This window comes from Poeciliopsis prolifica, unplaced genomic scaffold (assembly GCF_027474105.1).
Source record: "Poeciliopsis prolifica strain line A6 unplaced genomic scaffold, Auburn_PproV2 SCAFFOLD084, whole genome shotgun sequence".
Classification (NCBI taxonomy): Eukaryota; Metazoa; Chordata; class Actinopteri; order Cyprinodontiformes; family Poeciliidae; genus Poeciliopsis; species Poeciliopsis prolifica.
Window position 1 is genome coordinate 135,626 of NW_026562459.1, and position 15,332 is coordinate 150,957.

Below are 15,332 nucleotides of genomic sequence, written 5' to 3' on the forward strand. Positions count from 1 at the left end.
AAAGAAACGTGTCAGAAGAGCCTGAGGCAGCAGGAGAAACAGTGAGAGGACTGTCCCAGAGGTCAGAGGTCAGGCTGACCACAACAACCCTGACAGACAGAAAGCTTAAAGTCTGGCTCCTCTAACCGCTTTGGGCCTCAGTTCTCTACACATCAATTCAGAGTGAAGAATGTTCTCCACCCGGCTACTAAACACTGATCGCCGCCGTACGGCACAGAAATCTCTGGAGATGCCGAGAACAACTTTTAACGGTTCTCAGATTCCTCTTTTGTCTATGGTTAAAGACTTGGAGCTGCTTCTCGCACTAGCGCTAGGCTACCATGTTTGTTATAGTCGTATTTACCCAGAAGGCCCTGCGCTATAGTCCACTTCCTGCTTCTGGAGCAATCACCAATCCGCTTTGTGTTCACTTCAACCAAACCGAACCGAACCGAGAACCAAGGCTTGTAGGCAGAGAGTCATCCATCCATCCAACATATAGCATTCATCCAACCAACCAACTATCCATCCATCATACACCATCCAACCATCAAATCCATCCATCCAACATATAGCATTCATCCAACCAACCAACTATCCATCCATCATACACCATCCAACCATCAAATCCATCCATCCATCCAACATATAGCATTCATCCAACCAACCAACTATCCATCCATCATACACCATCCATCCATCCATCCATCCAACATATAGCATTCATCCAACCAACCAACTATCCATCCATCATCCACCATCCATCCATCCAACATATAGCATTCATCCAGCCAACCAACTATCCATCCATCATACACCATCCAACCATCAAATCCATCCATCCATCCATCCATCCATCCATCCATCCAACATATAGCATTCATCCAACCAACCAACTATCCATCCATCATACACCATCCAACCATCAAATCCATCCATCCATCCATCCATCCAACATATAGCATTCATCCAACCAACCAACTATCCATCCATCATACACCATCCAACCATCAAATCCATCCATCCATCCAACATATAGCATTCATCCAACCAACCAACTATCCATCCATCATACACCATCCATCCATCCATCCAACATATACCATTCATCCAACCAACCAACTATCCATCCATCATACACCATCCAACCATCAAATCCATCCATCCATCCATCCATCCATCCCATATAGAATTCATCCAACCAACCAACTATCCATCCATCATACACCATCCAACCATCAAATCCATCCATCCATCCATCCATCCATCCATCCATCTATCCAACATATAGCATTCATCCAACCAACCAACTATCCATCCATCATACACCATCCAACCATCAAATCCATCCATCCATCCAACATATAGCATTCATCCAACCAAACCAACTATCCATTCATCATACACCATCCATCCATCCATCCAACATATAGCATTCATCCAACCAACCAACTTTCCATCCATCATACACCATCCAACCATCAAATCCATCCATCCCGGAAGAAAAGATTGTGGGGAGGGAGACACAATCTTGGCCAAAAACTTTTCTTTCACATCGTCTGGAGGAATAATCGATCGATCAGTGACTTTTTTTCTTCCTAAGGTCAATCCTGTAACCCATCCTGCCTTTATTTAATCATTCCTTACATCAAACTTTACATTTTTCTAGACTGGTTTCCATTTGGACACTTAACCCCATCAATCAGAACCCCATCAGCCACCCATCTGTCAATCCATTAATCAAATTTCATCATTCATCCATCATTTTCATTCATTTATCCACAGCAGGTGGATAAATGAATGATAATTCAATGATAATGCTTGAATAATAATCAACCTGCTGCCATCCATCCATCTTCAGATTAACCACTGTCACAACTCAACACAAAAAATATGCGACAAACTCTAAATCTGGGACTGAGTTTGTGCGGCCGTTAATTGCAACACAAAAATAATTCAAATTTGGCCCATATATGCAGATGGGAGACTTTTAATTTGTAATCAGGGTAAAAACTGTTACCAACATAATTTTTTACACAGGAAAATGCAAAGTGCGAAACAAAGTTTGTTTCGTTTTATAATGAAGTTTTAACGAAAAGTAAAGCAAAAAAAAAAAAAAATCAAGTTTTATTCGTTATTAAACTTGGCTAAATATAACGAGAGTTTGGAAAGAAAGTGACCCAGTTTCTGTTTTTATTACTGAAAATAAATTTAGTCAATTGAGCCCAAAAGAAACTACAAAAATTAAAGTAGTAAGTAGTAAATTTCTGCCCAAAAACTTTTTTTTTTAGACAAATCTCAAACATTTCCTCAAAGGATTTCTCTTTGGTTTTTTTAAATAACATTTTTAGATTAATGTGAAAAACTTCTACAAAAACATTTAAAATGTCAAATTTTGGGGAGAAAATTTTTCAAGAATTTTGAAACACGTCACAAAATTTTTGTGTTTTTGGTGGAAATTTACTCATTTTTTTGTATTTACAATGCCTGTCGTAAAGATCCCTTTCAAGTTTAGGATCTACAATACATAATTATCCAGCTACTATATTTTCATGATTTTAGTTTCTGTTTTTAGCCTGTGACTATTTTTTAGTTTACAATTTTGGCCATAAGTTTGTACATCACAGGTGTAAATGAATAGATAAAAATACGCCGAGCTTCCTGTGAATCTTCACAAACCGTGAAGATGTGTGCATGCAAACAGCCTGGCCTGTTTCCAGTTCATGTGACGCTTCAAGACGTCGGCTGGTCTTGTGACTTTTTCTCAGCTCTGGGAAATGGCTTCAGTAAGGAGTGACTGGCTCTTACAGAGATGATATCAGATGATGTGTTTGGGGGAATTTTCCTTGAGCAATAAAAGCTTGAATTAACGTCGTACAACCAGGATTAAAGTGATAGTTCCGATAAGAAGAAATTTGTTGATTTAGCTTTAAATTTCCCTCTTGGTGCTTGAATCTGAATGTGCAGACTGTGCAGACTCTCGCTGTGCGAACACCAAGCATACTGTAAGTGACAGAAACTTTGAGCTGCCAGGAAGAGAAAGCTGAGCTGCAGCCGTGTGGGAGGGAAACGGTTCGGCCAACTCCTAAAGAGAGACGTCCCAAAATTATCCCGGCCGCCGACGCATGTTCCCCGCCTGTAACTCCACTTGGATTGTTCCCGCTCTCTGCAGGGATTCACTTCGACAACTATTTCCGTGGCAGACGTGAAAGAAGACTCGATCTGGCCGTCGCTCCGGAAACAACCAGAGAAAATGTCGCTCAATGTGTGATTATGAAGGATTCATGAAACCTGATCAGAAACTTATTGACATGACGACGTGATTCTAAGTTTGTTGATCATCTCAGTAACCAATGCTGGAAACGTTGAAACTTTTGATCAAAAACACCTAAAATTTGATTGATTTTTACTTTGAAACATTTATGTCATTTATAATAGTGAGACTGTTTTGATTCTTGCAGCTTTTTGGTGTTCAGCTGCTGACTTGTTCATAATAATAAAACAAAATACAGAAAAGTTTTTAAGGTCAGAAGCAAAATTATACGCAGGATTCCTAGTAAATCTGGAAAATAATAACCAATTAAAGAACTATTTCATCACAGAGGTAAAAGGTTTTTAGCGCTAACCCATGTATGTCATGAAATGGTGAGTAGTGGAGGTGGTGAGGCAGACGCTGGAGACCCAGGTAGGTGAATGGGTGAGTAATTTAATGAAAATACGTCCACAAAAACACAGAGTCCGTGGCCAGGCAGCACGGCTGAGCGGAAGCCAGGGCTCAACGCCGGTAGCAACTGGTCATACAGGCGGCTAAACACACAACAGCAGACAGAGGCAAAAGTACGACAAGGACCCGACGAGGAACAGAGGACACAGGAGGGACTAAATACACTGAGGGTAATCAAGGGAACAAGACACACCTGGGAACAATCAAGGGGAAGACAGGACAACGAGGAGACTCAGGACACAGAAACTCAGAATTAAAACACAGAAAAACACAGAACCTGACAGTACCCCCCCCTTAAAGGGCGGCTACCAGACGCCCAAAAACAAAATCCAAAACCCAAAAACCAGGGTGGGCGGGAGGGGCGACGGAAGGAGGGCCAGAGTCCAGAAAACAAAAAACTACCCACAAAAGGTGGGCGGAAACACAAGGAGGGGCCAAGAGTCCAAAACTAAACGGAAAGAGGGCAGAGGCGTCGAGGGGGGTTCGGTGGGCGTCCTCGGCGCCCGCGGCAGACCCCACAGGGGAGGTCCGGAGGGCGTCCGCGGCGCCCGCGGCAGACCCCACGGGGGAGGTCCGGAGGGCGTCCGCGGCGCCCGAGCCAGACCCCACTGGCGAGGTCCGGAGGGCGTCCATGGTGCCGAGGAACACTAGGGGACACTGGAGGAGCACTAGGGGACACTGGAGGAGCACTAGGGGACACTGGAGGAGCACTAGGGGACACTGGAGGAGCACTAGGGGACACTGGAGGAGCAATAGGGGACACTGGAGGAGCACTAGGGGACACTGGAGGAGCACTAGGGGACACTGGAGGAGCACTGGGGGACACTGGAGGAGCACTGGGAGTCTCGGGAGGAGCACTGGGAGTCTCGGGAGGAGCACTGGGAGTCTCGGGAGGAGCACTGGGAGTCTCGGGAGGAGCACTGGGAGTCTCGGGAGGAGCACTGGGAGTCTCGGGAGGAGCACTAGGGATCTCGGAAGGAGCAGAGTCCACGGAGGCCGGAGCGGAATCCGGCGGAGCAGGAGCAGGAGCGGAATCCGGCGGAGCAGGAGCCGGAGCGGAATCCGGCGGAGCAGGAGCCGCAGCCGGAGCGGGGTCCTGCGCAGCAGGAGCGGCAGCCGGAGCGGGGTCCTGCGCGGCAGGAGCGGCAGCCGGAGCGGGGTCCGGCGGGGCAGGAGCGGCAGCCGGAGCGGGGTCCGGCGGAGCAGGAGCGGCAGCCGGAGCGGGGTCCGGCGGAGCAGGAGCGGCAGCCGGAGCGGGGTCCGGCGGAGCAGGAACGGCAGCCGGAGCGGGGTCCGGCGGAGCAGGAGCGGCAGCCGGAGCGGGGTCCGGCGGAGCAGGAACGGCAGCCGGAGCGGGGTACGGCGGAGCGGCATGAGGAGCAGAGGCTGGAGCTGGGGCTGGGCTGCCGGAGCGGATGTCTGGCCTGGGAGGCAGAGGTTTAGCATCCCAGGCCGCAAAGGCTGTCCGGCGTATCTCCTCTGCCTCCCGCTGCAGCTCCACCAGCGCGGGGTGCGGGAGACGAGGAACCCAATAGTCCAATAGCAGGCCCAGGCGTATCGCGAACCCTGGCCGTCTCAGGGCGAACGTGGACGTGCTCTTTGACTCCTCATACTCCTGGATAGTACGGAGTAGCTCCTCTAAACCCTCTGGGTCCATGCTGAATTCAGCGAGCCTCACCGTATTCTTGGTCGGGTCCTTCTGTCATGAAATGGTGAGTAGTGGAGGTGGTGAGGCAGACGCTGGAGACCCAGGTAGGTGAATGGTGAGTAATTTAATGAAAATACGTCCACAAAAACACAGAGTCCGCGGCCAGGCAGCACGGCTGAGCGGAAGCCAGGGCTCAACGCCGGTAGCAACTGGTCATACAGGCGGCTAAACACACAACAGCAGACAGAGGCAAAAGTACGACAAGGACCCGACGAGGAGGAACAGAGGACACAGGAGGGACTAAATACACTGAGGGTAATCAAGGGAACAAGACACACCTGGGAACAATCAAGGGGAAGACAGGACAACGAGGAGACTCAGGACACAGAAACTCAGAATTAAAACACAGAAAAACACAGAACCTGACAGTACCCCCCCCTTAAAGGGCGGCTACCAGACGCCCAAAAACAAAATCCAAAACCCAAAAACCAGGGTGGGCGGAGGGGCGACGGAAGGAGGGCCAGAGTCCAGAAAACAAAAAACTACCCACAAAAGGTGGGCGGAAACACAAGGAGGGGCCAAGAGTCCAAAACTAAACAGAAAGAGGGCAGAGGCGTCGAGGGGGGTCCGGAGGGCGTCCGCGGCGCCCGAGCCAGACCCCACAGGGGAGGTCCGGAGGGCGTCCGCGGCGCCCGAGCCAGACCCCACGGGGGAGGTCCGGAGGGCGTCCGCGGCGCCCGATGCAGACCCCACGGGGGAGGTCCGGAGGGCGTCCGCAGCGCCCGATGCAGACCCCACGGGGGAGGTCCGGAGGGCGTCCGCAGCGCCCGATGCAGATCCCACTGGGGAGGTCCGGAGGGCGTCCGCGGTGCCGAGGAACACTAGGGGGCACTGGAGGAACACTAGGGGGCACTGGAGGAACACTAGGGGACACTGGAGGAGCACTAGGGGACACTGGAGGAGCACTAGGGGACACTGGAGGAGCACTAGGGGACACTGGAGGAGCACTAGGGGGCACTGGAGGAGCACTGGGGGACACTGGAGGAGCACTGGGAGTCTCGGAGGAGCACTGGGAGTCTCGGGAGGAGCACTGGGAGTCTCGGAGGAGCACTGGGAGTCTCGGGAGGAGCACTAGGGATCTCGGAAGGAGCAGAGTCCACGGAGGCCGGAGCGGAATCCGGCGGAGCAGGAGCAGGAGCGGAATCCGGCGGAGCAGGAGCCGGAGCGGAATCCGGCGGAGCAGGAGCCGCAGCCGGAGCGGGTCCTGCGCAGCAGGAGCGGCAGCCGGAGCGGGGTCCTGCGCAGCAGGAGCGGCAGCCGGAGCGGGGTCCGGCGGGGCAGGAGCGGCAGCCGGAGCGGGGTCCGGCGGGGCAGGAGCGGCAGCCGGAGCGGGGTCGGCGGAGCAGGAGCGGCAGCCGGAGCGGGGTCCGGCGGAGCAGGAACGGCAGCCGGAGCGGGGTCCGGCGGAGCGGCATGAGGAGCAGAGGCTGGAGCTGGGGCTGGGCTGCCGGAGCGGATGTCTGGCCTGGGAGGCAGAGGTTTAGCATCCCAGGCCGCAAAGGCTGTCCGGCGTATCTCCTCTCCCGCTGCAGCTCCACCAGCGCGGGGTGCGGGAGACGAGGAACCCAATAGTCCAATAGCAGGCCCAGGCGTATCGCGAACCCTGGCCGTCTCAGGGCGAACGTGGACGTGCTCTTTGACTCCTCATACTCCTGGATAGTACGGAGTAGCTCCTCTAAACCCTCTGGGTCCATGCTGAATTCAGCGAGCCTCACCGTATTCTTGGTCGGGTCCTTCTGTCATGAAATGGTGAGTAGTGGAGGTGGTGAGGCAGACGCTGGAGACCCAGGTAGGTGAATGGTGAGTAATTTAATGAAAATACGTCCACAAAAACACAGAGTCCGCGGCCAGGCAGCACGGCTGAGCGAAGCCAGGGCTCAACGCCGGTAGCAACTGGTCATACAGGCGGCTAAACACAACAGCAGACAGAGGCAAAAGTACGACAAGGACCGACGAGGAACAGAGGACACAGGAGGGACTAAATACACTGAGGGTAATCAAGGGAACAAGACACACCTGGGAACAATCAAGGGGAAGACAGGACAACGAGGAGACTCAGAACACAGAAACTCAGAATTAAAACACAGAAAAACACAGAACCTGACAATGTAAACATAAAGCTAATGCTAAAGCAGTAGCTTAAACTCAAATTAGATCTGCCCTTGAAAGATTACAGCAAATTTAGACATTATAATTTACATGTTCTACAATCTAAAACATGGAACATTGTCCAGTTCTCTCCTGTCTGTGTTTTATGTTGTTCGTGTTTCTTGTTTTAAATAATTTTGGGACATGAAGAGAGGAAATGGATTCTGCTTGAACAGTTTTAGCCCACTTCAAAATAAGAGCATGAATGTAAACGTCAAACGACTTACAGACTTCTGAACAGTCGATCACCAAAACTTCGATACAAATGTTCAAATTTAAAAGTTTACAAAACAGCCAAGGAAATTAGAGCTTTAGAAACAAATTAACTAGCAAAGCTAGCAAGAGTGCTAAGCTAAAAATTAACCCTGCCTGTTCAACATGGTTACATGTCACATTCTATTTGTCTAAGATTTACCATTAATTCATGAAAACTGTCAAATATTTTAGCAACAAATGACTAGAAATCCTGTTTTTAAGGGTGAAGCTTCAATTTAATGTTGCAAATTGACAACAGTTGAGTTAAAAATCAGTTTTCTGACGCTGCATGTCGAAGTGTCACTCTGACAATAAACCAATAAATATTTAAACCAAAATAATGTCCAAGCAGTGTTGTAGGAACAACTGATAATAATTTAATAAAGTAACCAAAGAAAGCCATGTGACTAACACACTGAACCAGATCCAGCCTGGAGGAGATGAACACTGGTTTAAGTCTTTGAATAAAACTAAAACTACTCTGATCTAAAATGATAACAGCTGTTTAGGGATGACTTCTCATAATTGCGCCCATCAGTTTATGAGGCTTTAAAGGAAAAATGTCAAACTTTGCTGTTTTCTCTAATTAAGGCGATGTTTTTTTCCTCCAACTTGTTGGCAGAAACAAACAAAAACATTGTCAGGGTAATAAACGTGGTATTTTGGCCATTTTTGAATAAAATACCCAATTAGCACATTGTTTATTTTGGAGAAAATCCTTAACATTTTGCAGCTTTAGGAACTATTGGGTTAAATTTTTGTGTTTGATAAAGAATTAGAGCATTTCTTGCTAACTTGTAAAGTGGTGTTCACACTTTCTGAAGGTGTTTAATTAAAAATTTCCCATTTTTATTTGGGTAGTTGACCATTTCTAGTGGAAAGGAGAGATAAGTTAGGTCTGCATTATAAACCATGCAAACATAAAATGTTCAAAATTAAACCAATGCAATTTGATAAATTGATTTAGTATTAAATTCAATAAGCTTGATAGTATCCATTTTGATAATTAATATTTATCAAAAAGTAAGTTTGTGTACAGATTATACGGTTCATTTCATTTATGGTTTAATTTATTTTGTTTATTAAATTTTGGAAATTTAAATGGTTTCCCAGTTCCAGCGTAAAGTTTATGGATCTTTGAGAGGGTAAACTTGCATTATTACGCCATTATTTACATTACTTGATGTCAAAACAATAATATCGCAATCACTTCAGGGACAAGCAAAACTTGTTATTGTAAGAAGCCTAACTTTACACCAAAATACACAAATAAGACGATTCCTGAGGAGAAATTAACTGGAGACCTTCAGAAAACAAGCACAACTTCTGAAAAACTCCAATTAAAAGTCTTGCTTCCGTCAAGTTCAGACCACTACTTATTAAAACACTCTTCGCTTGCCTCAGATATGAATCTCAGGAAATTTTTAAGCGGGAATGCCGTCTCGCCAAAACGCTCAAGGCCTCCCTCGGCGAGTACATTTGAGTCGTTCCCAAAAACAACATCGCTCCTGCCAAGCCAAAGACTTACAAGCTACACCCGACCATCATCCAACACAAACTCACACAACAAATAATGAAACCGATCGAGCGGCGCAGAGGCCCTCCAGGCAACAGCCAAATGACTTGTTGAGGTGGCTGCTGGGTGGTCAGGCTGTTTGATTCCTGCAAGTCTCAGAGTGGAAACGATGCCACCGCAGGAAGGACAATCAGGCGTCAACAGCGTCACGACTTCAGAAAACGCTTTTTTTCCCCTTCTGCTATCTATAAGCTAGTAATTATCCATTATAAAGACTTTAATTTGGAAATAATTAACTTAACTAGCAGTGTTTTCCCAAAAACAAACCTGTTCCAGATGCATTTTCCCCATCGCAGACAGAAGACGTGCAACCCAGTGAAGGACACCCAATACCCAGTATCTGTCCGAGCACTAATGGTTTATTAGTCCCTTGGTGCTGAAATGTGATCCGATAGTATTGGACCGAACCTCCTGCCCCACATCTGAGAGGCAGAGCTGGACAGCAAGCAGAGATTTACACCAGACGAGTTTACTGGGCTTTTAAAAGAGGACAAAGCAGATGCCATAAAAACACACATGGAGCGACAAGTGAGCGTTCGCCATATCAACCAGGGGATCTGCGGCACCCTGCAGGGATCTGCGGCACCCTGCAAGTCAGGTTCTGGGCTTTCAAACACCCTTCATCAAACATGGAGCCAAAAAAAAAACCATACAAATCCAGATCATAAAAGCTCTTAAAGAGCCGGTTGTGCCAGAATGTATTGACAGAACCTGATCACAAACTGTTAAAATATCAATAAATCCTTAAAATTAAATATCTTTTCAGCCCCTCCAGGATTTTATTATTCTTTTTGTGATTTTTTACAATAAAAATCAAAGTGTTTGTGGTACTAATCTAGAAATAGCTGCGATATTTGTGCTTATTTAGGTCTGTAAATGTGACTTTTTATTACTTGTTGTACAGATTATGAACTATAATCTGACATCAAGTAAAGCCAAGGTAGCCATTTAGTTAAAGAAAAGTTTTTTACAATTCAATTTTTGAGAAAAATGTCCAATAAATTCCCAAATATGGGCACAAAGTGCGGGTTTTGTTGATTTTGTGTGAATTTTTACAATAAATCTCAAGAAACTGGAGGGAATGATTGGCAGTAAACAGATAAAAACTGCACTGACTTGATTGAAACCATAAAATTTTGGCACATTTAGTGTTTAGTCAAGAACCTAAAGGGCCAAATAATAAGCTATGGCGGGCCAGATTTGGCCCACGGGCCACGAGTTTGAAGCATGTCCAATAAATGGTACATCTGAGGAAAGTCACTGTGTCAAATTTAACATCTGACGATATCTAACGGTGTTCCTCATGGATGTTTCTTTAGCCCCTGATTAATTGATCATTTTATAAACAACTCTGAACTAAATACAAAGAAATAAAAATAAAAGGAGTATTGTGTGTTTTGTTTTCATTGTGACTACAGAAAGAATAATTTAACATAAATACCTGTAATGATGATCACTTCAGCCTGTGATCTTGTTGAAAACTTGATGTCCATGTCTTAAAAAACTTTTTTTCAATTTGTCTGGAATATTGTGTTTATTCCCAGCAACAAGTTATGAGTTTCTCTTTCTTTAAACTTTTGCTTTAAAGTGAAACTCTGCCCTTGAGTAAAAGCCTCTGAATGTTTGTGGTTCTGTTTACTATGAAATGTAATTAAATGGCTGCTTCCATAATTAGAAAACTTTAATTTGTATTTCTTTTTAAAGTCAGTGAACTCTTAACTGAAAGATTTTTTTTTAGCCTCATCAACCTCAAATCAAATCTGGAGCTGGAAAACCAAGTTTGTGCCATTTTTGTTTTGTGGTCGAAGGCCAGATAAATTCAGTTTGTGGGCTGCAAATGGCCCACGGGCCGCACTTTGGACACCCCTTCCCATGGAAATAAAAGAAACATTCAGGAATAAATAGTGGGTCATTTAAAAGGTTACATTCAACATCTATAGTTCTAATTTTAGTTATTTGCGATAAATTGTTGAGCAGCGATCCTTTCACATTTCATTCATAAAATGACAAAAAACTAAATCCAGTTATTTTATCCATGCAGAGAGTTATGTATGAAATAAATCTGCACAAAAAATGAAAATCATCATCCTTGTCCTGCAGAGAGAAAACTGAACTCCAGAGCTGCTGCAAACTGATTTCTGTTCCCTATCAAACTCCATTTCCTCTGAAATCTCCCTCCGTCTGAGAGCAGAGCCTCTTCACCAATAGAGGGCAGAGTTTGCCTCTGTATCCAGGCAGATTGAGTGGAGAGAGAAAGTGAGGAAGAGTGAAGATGAAGAGGGGCGGAGAGAGAGGGGGTTCTTACTTGCAGTCTCTGTCCTCCAGGTCAAAATGCGGGTTGAAGTTGATAAGGATTTTCTGCCCGGGTTCTGGGGCGGTTATGACCCACACGCAGAGCTGGGAGGGCGGGTAGGCGCCGGGGTAACCCGGGGAGGTCAGGTAGTTCGCCGAGTGGATGGTGATCTCTCCGCCGCATCGATCTGCACCACAAAGGAAGGCGGGAAGTGATTACAAAGGATTTTTTAAAAAATGAAACACAATCCAGAGAGAAAGTGGCAGTTTAATGGGTGATAGGGCTCTTCATTCAGGGTGCAGGTCTGTCAGGGGGCGGCACCGGCACCACATGACTTTTCTATTCAAGCCAATTTGTAGTGAGCTGCCTCCTGAGTGTAAACAGTCAGAAAACATGCCTGCCCATGAAGAAGAAAGCATGAATTAAAAGGCAGTTTCACTGTTTTTAAATGACAAAATCTGGAAATCAAACTCTTTATACCACCATGTGAATTTTAACAATACTTATTCTTTTCACATTTGGACTAACCATGATTAAAAGAAAACAACCTGGAGTGGGTGAGGATTCTATTGTAGTGGATAAATCAACAATTTAAATGATTAAATGTGACATAAAAACAGTTTTCTCCTCTCTCTTCTCCGACCTTTAACATCTTGGACAAAACCCTCTGAGTCTCCATCCAACAGGCTGAATATTTTATTTACAGGCGTGTAACTGAGGAGGGATCGACCGGTGCGCCTTTTCCTTCCAAGAAGTGCCGCCGGACTGACGCAGGAAACGTTTTCCAACTTCCCTGCCGGTATTTCGGAAAAAAACATGCGACACAAAGTGAAGGCGAGTCGCATCCGCCATAAGGTGTGATCGCGCTCTTCAAGGTGAGGAGCAGCAAAACGGGCGGCGGGATTACATTTTATTTTCTCTGTGGAGGGTTGATGGACCTGCTTGTTGCCTGGAGATCCTGCTTCAGCGCGCAACAGCGGGTCTGGATGGAAATAAAACTAAATTCTTTACATATCTTCACTATTTTAAACCATTCTCACTTGATTGTTATTAAGATATTATTTTTTCACTTTTGTTTTTTTTTTTCCTCATCTGTGAATAAATTAAACACAAATCGATTCTGGTTTAACTGAGCCAGGTGGGAGCAAACAGTGCTGATAACATGCAAATACAGACAACGGGTCAATAATAAATGTCAACCTACCAATGTAAGTGAACGGAGACACCGAGATGATTTGGGTGAAAAGGAACAATAGAAATCCACAGCGCATCCTTAGATTATGGCACCACATCGATAATAAGATAAACCAACCAAAAACAAGACCAAAGAAGAAGAGAGAATCAGAAATAAGGGATATTCTCTCAGAGTAAGGGATCTGGTGGTTGGAGAGTCCCCAGCATCCTGCGCTTCACGGGCAACAACTTGGCATCTCCTGGAAGAAAATAATCCAAACGCAACAAAAAAGAATAAAAAAAGAAGCAAAAACCAAAATCCAGAGGCAAAAAGTGGCACCGCTGCGCTCCCGATCTGACGCCCGGCAGGAATGATTCACATACTTCCAAAAGGAGGAAAAAAATGAAAAAACAATGCCACGAAAATCAGTCTTCAGCCGAAAAATACCCTCCTGGTGTGGACTCCGTGTGGTTCGGGTCCAGCTTCTCTCTCTGCTCGCAGCTGAACTGTCAGGAACACACAGTCTGGTGGTGAGGAGGCAGAAACGGCGGAATTTCCACTCCCACAAAAAATAATGAGAAGAAAAATCCCTGCTCCGAGACAGCAGCAACAAGCGACCGCTGCAGAGGAGGGCTGGAGCAAACTGACACCGGTGCGCCCTGTGTGCAGGGCTGGAGGAGGAAGAGGAGGAGGAGGAGGAGGAGGAGGAGGAGGTTCACGCAACTCATGATGGCATGCGGCTCCGTGACACAATCAGACGTGGACAGTCAGATTGAAACAGATGGATTTGTTCCCGCTGAAAGGACACGCGATCCTGTTGTCACGATGATCACATTAAATGCTCGTTTTTAAATGTGACAAAAAGTTGTTCTGAAAGAAGTTTAGGATGTTTTAAATCAACATGTTTTCGATGACAGCACGAGGACGGAGTATTAGGGCAGTAAAAAATACGAGAATGGTCATAAAATGAGGGGAATAAAGTCATAATACACGAATAAGCCATAACATTTTGAGAATAAAGTATAACGAGAACAAAATAGAATAAAGTCGAAGGAGAATGGTCATAAAAAAGTCGTAAAATTACAAGAATAAAGTAATTATTTCAGAATAAGCCGTCTCAGTCTCCATTTCGATCATTCAGCGATTTAAGCTAGCACCGCGGAGCAGTGAAGCGGAAATGCGCTCAAACACCGGAAGTTTGCTCCATATTTACTTCCGGGTTGGAATATACAGAAAATACTAACTTATTTTCAAGAGCTACTTTTAATCTGACATTTCCCATCCTCCTGACTCTTTAAGTTGATCAATTTATGTTTTTTTTTTAAATAAAACCTCCATTGTAAACAAATGCCACAAGCTAGCGTTAGTTAGCGCAGAAGCACAGCAGCCACCACTGGGGTTTATGTTCAGTGGTTCATATTCTGTGACAGTATTCACTTTGTTGTTGATTTTATGTGAATACTAAAAACAGAGAAAGCTGAGCTTCTGCCTTTTGTTCTTGTATGAAAGGTAGCATTAGCACCACCATTATTAAGCTAACAAAGTAAAAACTGAAATTTTTGTTAACTGAAATAAATAGAATCAGTAATTAGTGGGAGAAAACGTAACTGTAACTATATAGTGTGTTTATAAAACAAAACATATTAGATTATATTCATAATATCCTTTGTTTTCATTTTATGATTCTCTTTATTAACCTTATTTGTTTAAAAAACAAATAAACAAAATCTACTTGTTCTTGGTTATTCCTCCAGTACAGCCACCTCTTAAAGGAGTATAGAACAGCAACATTTTAAAGAACTAATTATTAACCATTGGTTTCACAAGTTGAAGGATTGCTGTTAGTTTGTGTTTTATTGATTAGTCAGTAAAATAATTACTGTGATTTGGTGTAATTTACTGTTGCCATCAACGTTGCTTTTATACTAACAATTCTTATGGAATATGATAAAAGTCAGAATAGCTGGACAAAAAGTGTAATAACACTGTCCTACTGACAAAATACTCTTACATAAATGTCACTATATGTTATCTAAAAACTAGTTTCCTTCCATTTACTACACGAAAGAGCTTCTCGTCCACTTCCTGTATGCTTTTTTTCCATCAGATTACTAAAAAGCAGCAGCGAATCCCGAAATAGGAGATTAACGGTTTGTCATATTAGCTGACAAACTTCTGCAATCTGGGTCAAACCAAACCTCCATTTTCCATTCATTTTTGTCATAGGTAATGCAAACGACTGCATGAGAATAAAATAAGCAAAATGAAAGCCGTAAACAATGGCTGTATTTTTTATTCATGACCTCAGTTTGTCTAAAATCCCCTCTGCATGGTAAACACAAGACTGCAGTGCCTCTAATTAACAAAAGCTTCCTTGTTCAGCGCATCTTTAATGCCAAATAAAGATAAAATTGTGACTATTAAACACTTTTTTAATCTTGTAAAGTGTGATTTGGTGTAATGAATTTAAGCTAG

General features: G+C 44.8%; 1 protein-coding gene across 1 annotated transcript in view; it reads right to left on the reverse strand.

Moving 5' to 3' along the window:
- Positions 1 to 13,494, reverse strand: part of LOC129353107 (neuropilin-1a-like) — a 73,007-nt gene extending 59,513 nt beyond the window's left edge. Inside the window, exons 1-2 of the mRNA XM_055022315.1 lie at positions 12,888 to 13,494; positions 11,696 to 11,870 (exon numbers count right to left, since the gene is read on the reverse strand). Coding sequence (XP_054878290.1) covers positions 11,696 to 11,870; positions 12,888 to 12,975 — 263 coding nt within the window. The 5' untranslated portion in view covers positions 12,976 to 13,494. The remainder of the gene's footprint in view (positions 1 to 11,695; positions 11,871 to 12,887) is intronic.
- Positions 13,495 to 15,332: the final 1,838 nt, after the last annotated feature.